The 13,133-nt window shown below is 45.6% G+C and overlaps 1 protein-coding gene across 1 annotated transcript in view; it reads right to left on the bottom strand.

Moving 5' to 3' along the window:
- SMIM13 (small integral membrane protein 13) overlaps positions 1 to 8,726 on the bottom strand; it is a 43,402-nt gene extending 34,676 nt beyond the window's left edge. The window contains exon 1 of the mRNA XM_004043271.5: positions 7,802 to 8,726. Coding sequence (XP_004043319.1) covers positions 7,802 to 7,877 — 76 coding nt within the window. The 5' untranslated portion in view covers positions 7,878 to 8,726. The remainder of the gene's footprint in view (positions 1 to 7,801) is intronic.
- Between the last annotated feature and the right edge of the window lie 4,407 nt (positions 8,727 to 13,133).

Below are 13,133 nucleotides of genomic sequence, written 5' to 3'. Positions count from 1 at the left end.
TAATCAAGCTGCATTTTGACCCATTTTCTTGTAACCAAAAGTCACAATACACTAGATACTGTCCATTTACATCTCCATGGTTCCTAAAAATAAGGTTTTTGAGTTAGAATTATAAGGCTTTTAAGAATTGCTAAAGATGAGGCCAGGCGCGGTGGCTCACGCCTGTAATCCCAGCACTTTGGGAGGCTGAGGTGGGCGGATCACCAGATCAGGAGTTCAAGACCAGCCTGGCCAACATAGTGAAACCCCGTCTCTACTAAAAATACAAAAAATTAGCAGGGTGTGGTGGTGCATGCCTGTAATACAGCTACTTGGGTGGCTGAGGCAGGAGAATCACTTGAACCCAGGAGGGGGAAGTTGCAGTTAGCAGCAATTGTGCCACTCCACTCCAGTCTGGGCGACAGATGAGACTCTGTCTCAAAAAAAAAAAAAAAAAAAAGAATTGCTTAAGATGTTTTTCAGGTTCTGGAATTACAGTAAAACAGCTGTCACCAGTTTAAGACCAGTTTAAAGACACCCTACAGAGGAATCAAATCAGCATGAGAATAGTATCTTCATCTCCCTGTTCCATGGTTTCACCCCTGCACTCTTTGACCAATCAATCGGCCCACTCCAAAACCCTTAAACCCTAGCCCCAAACCCCTCCAAGATGGATTTGGTGTTTCCTTCCATCTCCTCCTTCGGAAGCCCTACCATAAAACCTCTTCACTGCAACCTGGTATTGCGAGAAACAGCTCTATTACAGTTATAGTACCTCAATGTAAGATAAATAAGCAGAAACAAAGTCAAACCTCAGTATTCCTCTATTATTTGTGAATTTATCTACTTGCTGAAATAAGAGAGGTTGACTGCATTCCTCAAGCCACACAGCTAGCAAGCGGCAACGCTAGCTGTGTGACTTGATCACACAGTCACAGATCAGCCCAGGTCCAACGCTAAACATAGAACAACCAAGTTCTGAAATTAAAAACTGGACAGCTAAAATTAAAAATTCAATTTAAGAGACAGAAGATAAAGCCCCAAACATCCTCCAGAAGAAAGGGGGAGGAGGGAATTAGGAGATAAAAAGATAAAATCAAAGAATCAACCCAAGAGGTCCAGCATACAACTACCAGAAGTTTCAGAGAGAACAGAAAAAAAAAAAAAAAAAGAAAATGGAGAGGAGGAAATTGATCACAAATCTAGTAGAAAATTTCTCCACAAATGAGGAAAAAATCTGAACTGAAGGGACCTAGAAAAATGAAAGAGACACACACAAAGGTACATCATTATGACATTTCAGTATACAATGACAAAAAGGTTATCCAAAAAGCATCTTGAAAGAGAAACCAAGTCATGTATAATGACAAGGAAACAGAAGGCAATAAATTTTTCAATACCACACCTAGAAGCAAAAAATCAATGGGGTAACCATTTTTAAATTTTGGGTGAAAATCATTTGTAACCCCAAAATCTATTCAAATTATCAATCAAGTATAAAGGTAAAATATAAATAAATAGAGACATTTTCAGGTATGCATTAGCTCAAAAAAATATTTTTCATGCATTCTTTCCTAGAAAGCTACTAGAAAATGTGCTCCAACAAAAAAAGAATGAAAACTGAAAAAGATAATGACATGAGATCCAGAAAACAGGGTACAGAAGAGGATAATAGAGAAAGTACAACTTTCTGCAGAATGACAGCTGTTGAGAAAGAAGGAAGGTTCTGGATCTGGGTTGGGGAAGGAGGGGAAAAGCAATCCATTTGAACACGTGGGAAATACCACTGATGAGTGTAAGAGATTGTGGAACATCTGGTAGGGGGCACATAACAATGTACCAAAGTAGGCCAGGCACCGTGGCTCATGCCTATAATCCCAGTACTTTGGGAGGCCGAGGCGGGTGGAACACGAGGTCAGCAGATCGAGACCATCCTGGCTAACACGGTGAAACCTCATCTCCACTAAAAGTACAAAAAATTAGCTGGGCATGGTGGCAGGCACCTGTAGTCTCAGCTACTTGGGAGGCTGAGGCAGGAGAATCGCTTGAACCCAGGAGGTGGAGGTTGCAGTGAGCCAAGATCGCGCCACTGGACTCCAGCCTGGGCAACAGAGTGAGACTCCCTCTCAAAAACAAAAACAAAAACAAAAACAAAAAAACAATGTACCAAAGTAATACTAGGTAAGCTAAAAAGGCAATTATGTATTAACTTCAAAAAATTGAAGAACCATGTAAAAATGAAAGTGTGGTCATATTACACTATTTAACCAGCAGAGAATAATGTTTACAGAGTCAAAATATAAATCCACACTATTAAGTCAGCTAAATGTATTATCAATGGCAAGCAGAGAAAGAAATGGATGGAGCATCTACCATGGTTAATAATGTCTAAAAATATATAGTGGCTATTTCGGTGTCTAAAGCTTATGATGCTTCTCTACCTCCACCCTCACCACTAGGAGAACTGCAGTAACAGAATTGAAATAAACTCTTATCTGTTGTATTGAGATCTCCATTGGGCATATCAGGTGTTTTATTTGTAGGAGCTTGGGTATTCTGCAGCATTCATCTATTCATCTGTTGAATAAATGTTTATTGAGTGTCTACTATGTGCCAGACACTTCTGTAGGTGTCAGGGATATGGTAGTGAAGAAAACAAAATGCCTTGCCCTCATTGGGCCTTACCCTCTAGTGTGGGAGACAGATGATGGACAAGTAAAACATGTAGTATGGGCCAGGCACGGTGGGTCACACCTGTAATCCCAGCACTTTGGGAGGCTGAGGCGGTGGATCACGAGGTCAGGAGATTGAGACCATCCTGGCCAACATGGTGAAACCCCATCGCTACTAAAAATACAAAAATCAGCCGGGTGTGGTGGCGGGCGCCTGTAATCCCAGCTACTCGGGAGGCTGAGGCAGAAGAATCCCTTGAACCCAGGAGGCGGAGGTTGCAGTGAGCCGAGATCGCGCCACTGTACTCCAGCCTGGCGACAGAGCTAGACTCCATCTCAAAAAAAAAAAAGTCTGATGCATGAGCCTGGGTCTCAGGAGAGACATAAGAGTTAGAGAAACAAATTTTTGAGTCATTAGCTAGAGTAGACATTTAAATCTCTAGGACTGGATAGGAGACCTTGGGGAGTAAAAGAAAAGGGAAATGTATTTGCAGTATATTATAGAAACATAATAGAAAAAAATAGAATCTTCTCATACAGTAAGGGCAAGTAGGCAAGTACTAGTCCATAAACATTTTATTTCAGAGATCGATGATAAGTAAATAGATTTATTAATGGACTAACACATGTAATCTGTATACTTATGAACATATTAGGAATAATCTATTTTCTATTGTAGGTTGTGGTCAAAAAAAGAAAATTCTAGGGAATGAGAAGAAGCTAAGAAAAATAATAGCCACTGTGGTAGGAAGAACATCATGGAAATACAGTATATAAAAGCCAAAGAAATGTTGAATGGACCCGGCATGATGGCTCATGCCTGTAGTCCCAGCACCCTGGGAGCCCGGGGCAAGTGGATCACCTGAGGTCAGGAGTTCAAGACAAGCCTGGCCAACATGGTGAAACCCCGTCTCTACTAAAAATACAAAAAATTAGCTAGGCATGGTGGCTGACACCTGTAATCTCAGCTACTCAGGAGGCTGAGGCAGGAGAATCACTTAGACCCAGGAGTAGAAGTTGCAGTGAGCCAAGATTGCACCACTGTACTCCAGCCTGGGCAACAAGAGCAAAACTCCGTCTCAAAAAAAGTAAATAAAAGAAACGTTAAATGTTTCTAGCAGACATCACTTAACTGTAAGGAATGAATATGACAATTTAAGCTCAATTAGGACTAAGAAGCGACCACCACAGGCTGGGTAATATGGAGGCCATCTGTTACTGACTTTGACAACAGCAGCATCACTGAATAGTGGGGGTAGAAAACACCTTGGAATGAATGAGAGGTGAGAAAGCAGAGACAACCAATGTAGACAGAAGGGAAACCTGCCTAGGAATCTGAACCTTGGACATCAGAATTCACTAGGTGAAGGAGTCTGTCAGAGCTCTAGAGAAAACTACATAAATTGCTAGGGACAGGAACTGTGTTCCCAGTTCCTGGTAGACACTCAATATTCAGTTTGTTGAACTGAATCAAATAAGAAAACAGGAGACCCAGCCCAAAGAGCAGAGCCTCTTGATCTGAACTCCATGTTTCTATTCAAGGAAGAGGAGTCCATGAAATCTCAGAAATTGGGTGGGGGGGGGGGCGGCGAGCAGGGAGCAGATAAGTTATGTGGGTGAATTTTTCTTTTTTTAAAAAAAAGAAAAGTTCACAGCATTTACCAGACTCTCAAAAGGGCTTGTGACCGCTAGAAGGGTAAAAACAACTGTTTTATGGGCATACAGCTACTCCCTAGCTTTCAGCCAGTGCTAAAGACATGGTGCTTGTTATAGAGTGAATCGTGTGCCATCCAAATTCATATGTTGAAATCCTAACCCCCAGTGTGACTGTACTGTATTTGGAGATAGGGGTTTTTTGTTTTTTTTTTGAAACGGAGTTTCACTCTTGTCACCCAGGCTGGAGTGCTATGGTGCAATGCCGGCTCACTGCAACCTCCATCTACTGGGTTCAAGCAGTTCTCCTGTCTCAGCCTCCTGAGCAGCTGGGATTACAACCATGTGCCATCATGCCCGGCAAATTTTTGGTATTCTTTTTTTTTTTTTTTTAGCAGAGACGGGGATTCGCCATGTTGGCCAGGCTGGTCTCGAACTCCTGATCTCAGGTGATCTGCCTGCCTCTGCCTTCCAAAGCGCTGGGATTACAGGTGTGGGCCGCCATGCCCGGCCTGCAGATAAAGGTTTTTAAAGAGGTAATTAAGGTTAAGTAAAGTCATAGGGTGAGGAGCCATAATCCAGTGACTGATGTCCTCATAAAGAGATTAGAACACACAAAGGAGAGACTATGTGAAGACATAAGGAGAAGACCACCATCTACAAGCCAAGGGGAGAAGCCTCAGGAGAAAATCAACCCTGCTGATCTCTGACTTTTAGCTTCCAGAGCTGTAAAAAAATAAATGCGTTTGGCTGGGCATGGGTGGCTCATGCCTGTAATCCCAGCACTTTGGGAGGTCGAGGTGGGCAGCTCACCTGAGGTCGGGAGCTCGAGACCAGCCTGACCAACATGGAGAAACCGCATCTCTACTAAAAATACAAAATTAGCCAGGCACTGGGGCTGGGCACTGTGGCTCACGCCTGTAATCCCAGCACTTTGGGAAGCCAAGGCGGGTGGATCACCTGAGGTTGGGAGTTCGAGACCAACCTGGCCAACATGGAGAAACCCCATCTCTATTAAAAACAGAAAATCAGCTAGGCATGGTGGTGCATGCCTGTGATCCCAGCTACTCGGGAGGCTGAGGCAGGAGAACTGCTTGAACCCGGGTGGCAGAGGTTGCGGTGAGCCGAGATCACGCCATTGCACTCCAGCCTGGGCAACGAGAGTGAAACTCCATCTCAAAAAAAGAAAAAAGAAAAAAAAAAACAAAAGAAAGAAAGAAATGAGTTGTTTAAGCCACCCACCAGTCTCTGGTATTTTGTCATGGCAGCCCTGGCAAACTAATATCGCACTCTAATTTCTCTCTTAAGTCTGGTCTGATTCTTGCCTCCTCTCCCCAAGTTCCCGCCCCATCCTAGTCAAAAGATGAGGCTACTCCATCATCAGTTCTCCCAACAACAACAAAAAAAGTATTGATCACTTCATCATAGAGCTTTTAGTTCTTGACTATTCCAAAAACTAAGGTGTCCTAGCACAGGGCTCCCCAACCCTAGCACACAGATCCCTCCTCCCTGCAGGAGGCAAGTATTACCATCTGAGCTCCGCCTCCTGTCTGATCAGTGGCATATCAGATTCTCATAGGAGCACAAACCCTATTGTGAAATGCGCATAGCAGGGATCTAGGTTGCTCGCTCCTTATGAGAATCTAACTAATGCCTGATGATCTGAGGTGGAATAATTTTATCCCAAAACCATCCCTGCTCCGTCTGTGGAAAAATTGTTCTGCACAAAACAAGTCCCTGGTGCCAAAAAGGTTGGGGACTGCTGTCCTAGCACACCTCATCTCTCTTATTCCTTAATGTTTCTGAAACTAAAAGCACTTTTAGAAAAATGTGTATAATTAAACCATCAAACAGCTGTTTAGAGATGAGAGAGCAATTTGGAATTCTGAAGCCATAAAGGTAAATTTGGCAAATATCCTAGCGAAGGTATGGTAGGGTCTACGTGTCACATTCATTCCCATGTCCAGGTAGCTTGCATTTTCAAACTAGAAAGGGTAATAAATGCTTTCCCTCTTTCCCCACATCCAAACATATCACAAGGATTTTGTTTTCCTTACTTCAAGAACCTTAAACATCTACAATTAGTTCAATATTCTAATATTCTTCTGCTTGTTGATATCACAAGCAGAAAATTGAGAAAGGTTATTCAATTGCTTTATCTCATCAGAAAAGAAAGGCTGTAAATTAGAAGCTTTAATCTGGTGTTACAGAAAAGCACAACAAATTTTAAACATACATACAAGGCCGGATGCAGTGACTCATGCCTGTAATCCCAGCACTTTGGGAGGCCAAGGCGGGTGGATCACATGAGGTCAGGAGTTCAAGACCAGCCTGACCAGCACGGTTAAACCCCATCTCTACTAAAAATACAAAAATTAGCTGGGCATGGTGGCGGGCGCCTGTAATGCCGGCTACAGCTACTCGAGAGTCTGAGGCAGGAGAATCACTTAAACCCAGGAGGCAGAGGTTGCAGTGGGCCAAGATCAGGCCATTGCATTGCACTCCTGCCTGGGCAACAAGAGCGAGACTCCATCTCAAAAAATAAAATAAACATATAAGTTTATAAATACATACACATGCATATGCACAAGTGCACACATATATTCCACAGCGTCACTAAGTATTAATTTGTACATTTATCATGTAATGAACAAGCCCTATAGTATCTGTATGAATTCTGACCCATTATTACATCAACCTGAACCCATACTTCAGTCTTACAAATATGTGTAAACTCACTGACACGTGTTCTACATACTTTTTAGATTTTCACAATTGCTTAGCCACTTTGCTAAGAGACCTGTGGTTATCAGCTACTATACATGTACAAAGAAATCAAAAAGATCTAAAATTGGGCTACCATTATTTTAAGAAAAAAGTTGAACGTCCTCTCATTCCAAGAAGGAAAATACGCACAGCATTCGAAATAGCACCATTATTACAGAACTGAGAGTTAGGTTACCCGACCCTGCAAGTTTAATATAGCCGGTGTTTTTAAGCTCTGCCTGGTCTCCACATCTCTGCTTGGAATTGAGTTTAAGGCTGAACTCTCAGTAAACAATTTCACGCGTGCTGAAAACCCAACTCTACCCCACTCGCTGATGAAACGAAGGTGACACCTCTCATTATTAAGGTCAGAATCTGTGCAAATGAAAAAGGACCAATCAATCACTTCACCTTCGAATGCAGGCCAAGGTTACAATCTGGGCAGCCTGTGGTGAGAATGAAAGAGCAGACGCTGCCGGTGAAGCAAGACTGAGTTTCACTCAGAGGCAGGAAGCCCTGGAGCCTGTCCTTTCCCTCCCCAGGATGCCCGAGGGCCGGCCATGAGTAAAGGGCCCACCTCTGCGCTCAGCCCTAGAGACTAAGGGACAACAGTTGATTTTAAGACACTTGTCCGTCCACGCCCTTTTGTTTTTTTCAAAAAAAAAAAAAAAAAAAAAGCAGATCAGCGACCCGGCGTGTGGAACTGCCTCACGGCTACCGCCCCCACTCACCGCACACCATCAGCAGCAGGACGATCAGCAGCGTGGCCACGAACACAAGCAGAGTCAGCCCGACGCTGTGCCACATCTTGGGGGCAGAAAGGCAGTCGGCTCGGGGCGGCTGGCGCGGACGGCGGTGAGCGCGGGCGGCGGCGCGTCCTGCGCTTCAGCGGCGGGCGCCAGGCGCGGCTGGGCGCCGGGGCGGCATGGGCGGCTGGCGCCCCCTCAGCAGCGCCCCCAGGGGGTGGGGCGGCGCAAAGGCGGGCACTGTGGGACCGCCCGCCCGCCCGATCCCTTTCGCGCCGGGGTGGCCAGAGCGCGGGAGGCAGGCGGGCCTCAGGGCGCGTCTAGTCCCTCATCGCCCCGGAGAGCCGAGGCCGCGGCACCCAGAGACCCCAGCGGTCGGATGCGCTTCCATGGCGGACGCCGCGCGCCTGTAGGGAGGACAGAGGGTAAGCACGGGTACACACGGCGGCCACAAGGCCCTCGTCGCTGTCCACCCAAGTGTCTCTGAGACTCCAGGGATGCCAGATGTCAACGTCGCCCGGCCGCGGCTGTAGCGGCTTCTCCGCCCCAGGCCCCCTACCGCTGCGGCAGCTCATCACCAAGCTCGCCTCCTCCGCGGCGCGGGGTCGGCTGGGAGATGGAGTGCAGAGCCTGGTGGAGGCGGGAGAGCGTTGTCTCGCAGGGACTGCAACTCCCGGAATGCACCGCCACTCGGGCTTCGCTGCTTTCATTCTCGGGCCGCTCGGCCGTTGGTCTTGCTCAAGTCGCCTCAGTCGGACGACGGTGGGCTGGCCTTCTCCAAAGCCGCGGATCTGGCTGCCCGTCCTGCTGAGGCGCCAGTGAGATTTCAACCATTACTCCGTATACAGAGTCGTTTTGTTTCTAGCCGTAATCGATGAAGTACGCCGAGAGAGGAAAGAGGAGGCGGCTGCCTGAAAAACTGGTTGCTCGTGCACCTAGCCCTGTTGCCGGGGGCGAAGGTTGGCTATTTGGGACTTGGAGGAAGAACTCAGGTCCCTGCCGCAGACACGGGTCAGGACACGAAATCTCATTTTCCCCCTGCAACAGATGTTATGTTCTATCTTTTCGTAAGTAAAGCATTTCAGAAATGGCCCGCGGGTGACTTAAGGACAGCTGCACTGCCCTCAAATCACCTGCCTGAGTTGTAAGTTAGACCCAGCTGCCTCCTTGAGACCAAGCGACAGGTGACCCACAGCTTGGAGATTTTGCCGCACTGGCTTACACCTCTACGAAACAAGACACTGTAGTAATCTCAACTACTGTATCTCCACCCAAAATTGAAACTCCCCACTTCCGGCAGATTACATTCATTTGTTAAAGAGGTGCCCCCAGAAGAATAGAGGGTAAATGTGTCCCTCTTTTAGAAGGAATCAGAGCCTTCGCGTTTTCCTGTGATTCTTTTGCTCCCTGAGATACCTTTTTACTCTTCTAAAAATTACAGTTTCCTGTCTTCTGTCTCCAAAAACAAACACAAAAGTTCTAAGCAGCAATCCCTTGATTTAATAAATGTATCCTGCCATACCCAGCTGCCCTACTATGTGAACTGTATTCCCTAAGAAGCAACATTAGGAACAAATACCATGTATAAAAATACATTAAAGGATAATTACTTGCTTTGCAACAGATTTAATATAGATTCCTGTGAAGAGAATGAACCCAGTGCAATTAAGATATATTTACAAAAAAATCAGTGTGTGCTTTTTTCATGGGTGGTTCAATTATGTTGCATAATTAAAACACATTTTATTAAAAGCCAGTTGAAAATACGCGTCAGGGCTAGGCGAGGTGGCTCACGCCTGTAATCTCAGCACTTTGGGAGGCTGAGGCGAGCAGATCACCTGAAGTCAGGAGTTCGAGACCAGCCTGGCCAACATGGTGAAACCCTGTCTCTACTAAAAATACAAAAATTAGCCGGGGGTAGTGGTGGGCGCCTGTAATTCCAGCTACTCAGGAGGCTGAGGCAGGAGAATCGCTTGAACCCAGGAGGCCAAGGTTGCAGTGTGCCGAGATCACGCCACTGCACTCCAGCTTGGGCAACAGAGAGACTCTTATCAAAAAAAAAAAAAAAAGAAAGAAAAGAAAACAGCCATCGGAAGAACTAAAAGAATTTATTTTAAAGGACCTTTTTCTCTTTGATTCACATATATTGGAATACCTATAGGGGCCAGGCACTGTTCTAAGTGCTGGGGATACAGCAGTGAATAAGACAAAGTGCCTTTACTCAAGATGCTTATATGACAGTTGGAAAAAAACAGACAATAAGCATAAATAGAGAAATCTCAGGAACTGCTATTAATAGCAAGACAGTGTGATAAATGTAGGTGTGTTATTTTAGCTTGTTGGGGGATCAGGGAAGGTCTTCCTGAGGAAGTAACATTTAATCTGAGTCCTGAATGACAAGAAGGATTCATGGAAAGACCTAGAGAAGAACATACCAGGTAAAGGGAACAGCCAGTGGAAAACCCACAAGAAGGAAATAAACCTGGCCATTGCTCTAAGCCTTTTCAATGTTTCTCAACTCTGGATGCACATTTCAAATCACGTAGGGAGATTTACAAATTACGAATGGCTAGACCTCATCCCCATACCAAACGAACTGAATCTCTGGGAGTAGGGCCTAAGCATGGTTGTTTTTTATTTTTGTTTTTGAGACAGTCTCATTTTGTCTGCCACAGCTGGCCGGATGCGGTGGCTCACACCTGTAATCCCAGCACTTTTGGGGGCTGAGGTGGACAGATCACCTGAGTTCAGGAGTTCACGACCAGCCTGGCCAACATGGTGAAACCCCGTCACTAAAAGTACAAAAATTAGCCGGGCATGCTGGCAGATGCCTGTAATCCCAGCTACTCAGGAGGCTGGAGAATCGCTTGAGCCCAGGAGGCAGAGGTTGCAGTGAGCCAAGATCACACCACTGCACTCCAGCCTGGGTGATAGAGTGAGACTCCATTTTAATAAAAATAAATAAATGAGCCACAGCTATTTCCAGAGTCCTTTTACTATTCTCATCCCTATATAAAATGCTCTGCTTCCTCCTTTCTGATAGCCTCACTCCTACTTCTGCAATGTCTGTCCACATTCCTCCTCAATAAGACCTCCCTGACTCCTGTTCACTCGTCTGTCTAGCTCCTGTAAGCCAATGGCTTACTGCAGCCTCGACCTCCCGGACTCAAGTGATCCTCCCACCTCAGCCTCCTGAGTAGCTGGGACCACAGGCGTGCATCACCATGCCCTGCTAATTTTATTTTTTGTAGAGATAGGTTTTCGTCATATTACCTAGGCTGGTCTCGAACTCCTGCGCTCAAGTAATCTGCCTGCGTTGGCCTCCCAAAGTGATGCAATTACAGGCGTGAGCCACTACATCTAGTTATCAGTCTTGTTTATACATTGGAATTATCCAGGGAGCTTTAAAAACATTCCTAGATTTCGGGCTGGGCTCAGTGGCTCATACCTGTACTCCCAGCACTTTGGGAGGCCGAGGCAGGAGGATCACTTGAGGTCAGGAGTTCAAGACCAGCCTGGACCACAAGGTGAAACCTCATCTCTACTAAAAATGCAAAAAAATTTAGCCAGGCATGGTGGCACGTGCCTGTAATCCCAGCTACTTGGGAAGCTGAGGAGGGAGAATTTGTGGAACCCGGGAGATGGAGGTCACAATGAGCCAAGATCACACCACTGCACTCCAGCCTGGGAGACAAAGCAAGACTCTGTTTAAAAAAAAAAAAAAAAAATTTCATAACTTTCATATCAGGAATACTGAAGGAAGGGAAGGAGGTATAGAGGACCTGTAATTTTTTTAATGTTCTCCATGTTTTGATGAACAGACTTGAGAAATGCTAGTGTAAATTACATTTAGCAATTGTGTGCCCACCTTGTGATAGCCCTTGGATTGTTTTATATTTAGCACTTCATATATATATATATATATATATATATATATATATATATATGTTCATATATGTCTTACTTCAGGCTGCTGTAACAAAATACCTTAGATTGGGTAGTTTATAAACAACAGAAATTTATTGCATACAGTTTTGGAGGCTAAGAAGTCCAAGATCAAAGTGCCAGCAGATTCAATGTCTGGTGAGGGCTCGATGCTTCATAGATGGCACCTCTTGCTGTGTCCTTACAAGGTGGAAGAGGCAAGGCAGTTCACTCAAGCTTTTCGAGTTCTTTTGTTTTTGTTTTTGTTTTCTTCTGAGACAAGTTATCACTCTCCACCCAGGCTAGAGTGCAGTGGCACGATCATGGCTCACTGCAGCCTTGACATACCTGGGCTCAGCTGATCTTTCCACCTCAGCCTTTAGAGTAGCTGGGTCTATAGGCATGCACCACCACTCCTGGCTAATTTTTTGTATTTTTTGTAGAGATGGGGTTCCACCATGTTGCCCAGGCTGGTCTCAAACTCCGAGACTCAAGTGATCCGCTGGCCTCAGCCTCCCAAAGTGTTAGGATTATAGGCATGAGCCACCACACCCGGCCCTTGAGCTTCTTTTACAAGGGTATTAATCTCATTCAAGAGGGTGGAGTCCCATGACCTAATCATTTCCCACAAGCCCCACTTCTTAATAGTGTCACATTGGGCATTGGGTTCCAACATAAGAATTTTGGGGGGACACCAACACTCAAACCACAGCAGTATAAATACACACATGTAAATACAAATATGTACATATGTCTTCTTTCCATATCTGATTCTTAGTGGGGGAACACTTACCTTTCCTCCTCTGCTATTTCCTTCCATGAGGGAGGCAGCTCAGGTGGTGTAATAATACTATGTCTGGGGCCGGGCATAGTGGCTTACGTCTGTAATCCCAGCACTTTGGGAGGCCAAGGCAGGCGGATCATGAGGTCAGGAGATCGAGACCATCCTGGCTAACACAGTGAAACCCCATCTCTACTAAAAATACAAAAAATTAGCCGGGCGTCGTGGCGGGCGCCTGTAGTCCCAGCTACTCGGGAGGCTGAGGCAGGAGAATGGCGTGAACCCGGGAGGCGGAGCTTGCAGTGAGCCGAGATCGCGCCACTACACTCCAGCCTGGGTGACAGAGCCAGACTCTGTCTGAAAAAAAAAAAAAAAAAAACTACGTCTGGTCTCTCTATGCTCTTTTATCCTGTCTCTGGTCAGGGGAGGAGTGATTTACTTAATTGGTGCCTTTAGGAAAAACTGGGTTTGCAGAGCTCCACTTTTCCCACTTTCCTCTTAAATCTCAGCTGTTAATGCCTTATATCCACATAGGCCAACAGCAAAGGGAGGTCCACCTTAGTTGCTTCAACTTAGGTCCAATCAACGGGCCTGACTGGCTCATACACTATT

Source organism: Gorilla gorilla, chromosome 5, assembly GCF_029281585.2.
Source record: "Gorilla gorilla gorilla isolate KB3781 chromosome 5, NHGRI_mGorGor1-v2.1_pri, whole genome shotgun sequence".
Classification (NCBI taxonomy): domain Eukaryota; kingdom Metazoa; phylum Chordata; class Mammalia; order Primates; family Hominidae; genus Gorilla; species Gorilla gorilla.
This window is presented reverse-complemented; position numbering and strand designations above follow the sequence as displayed.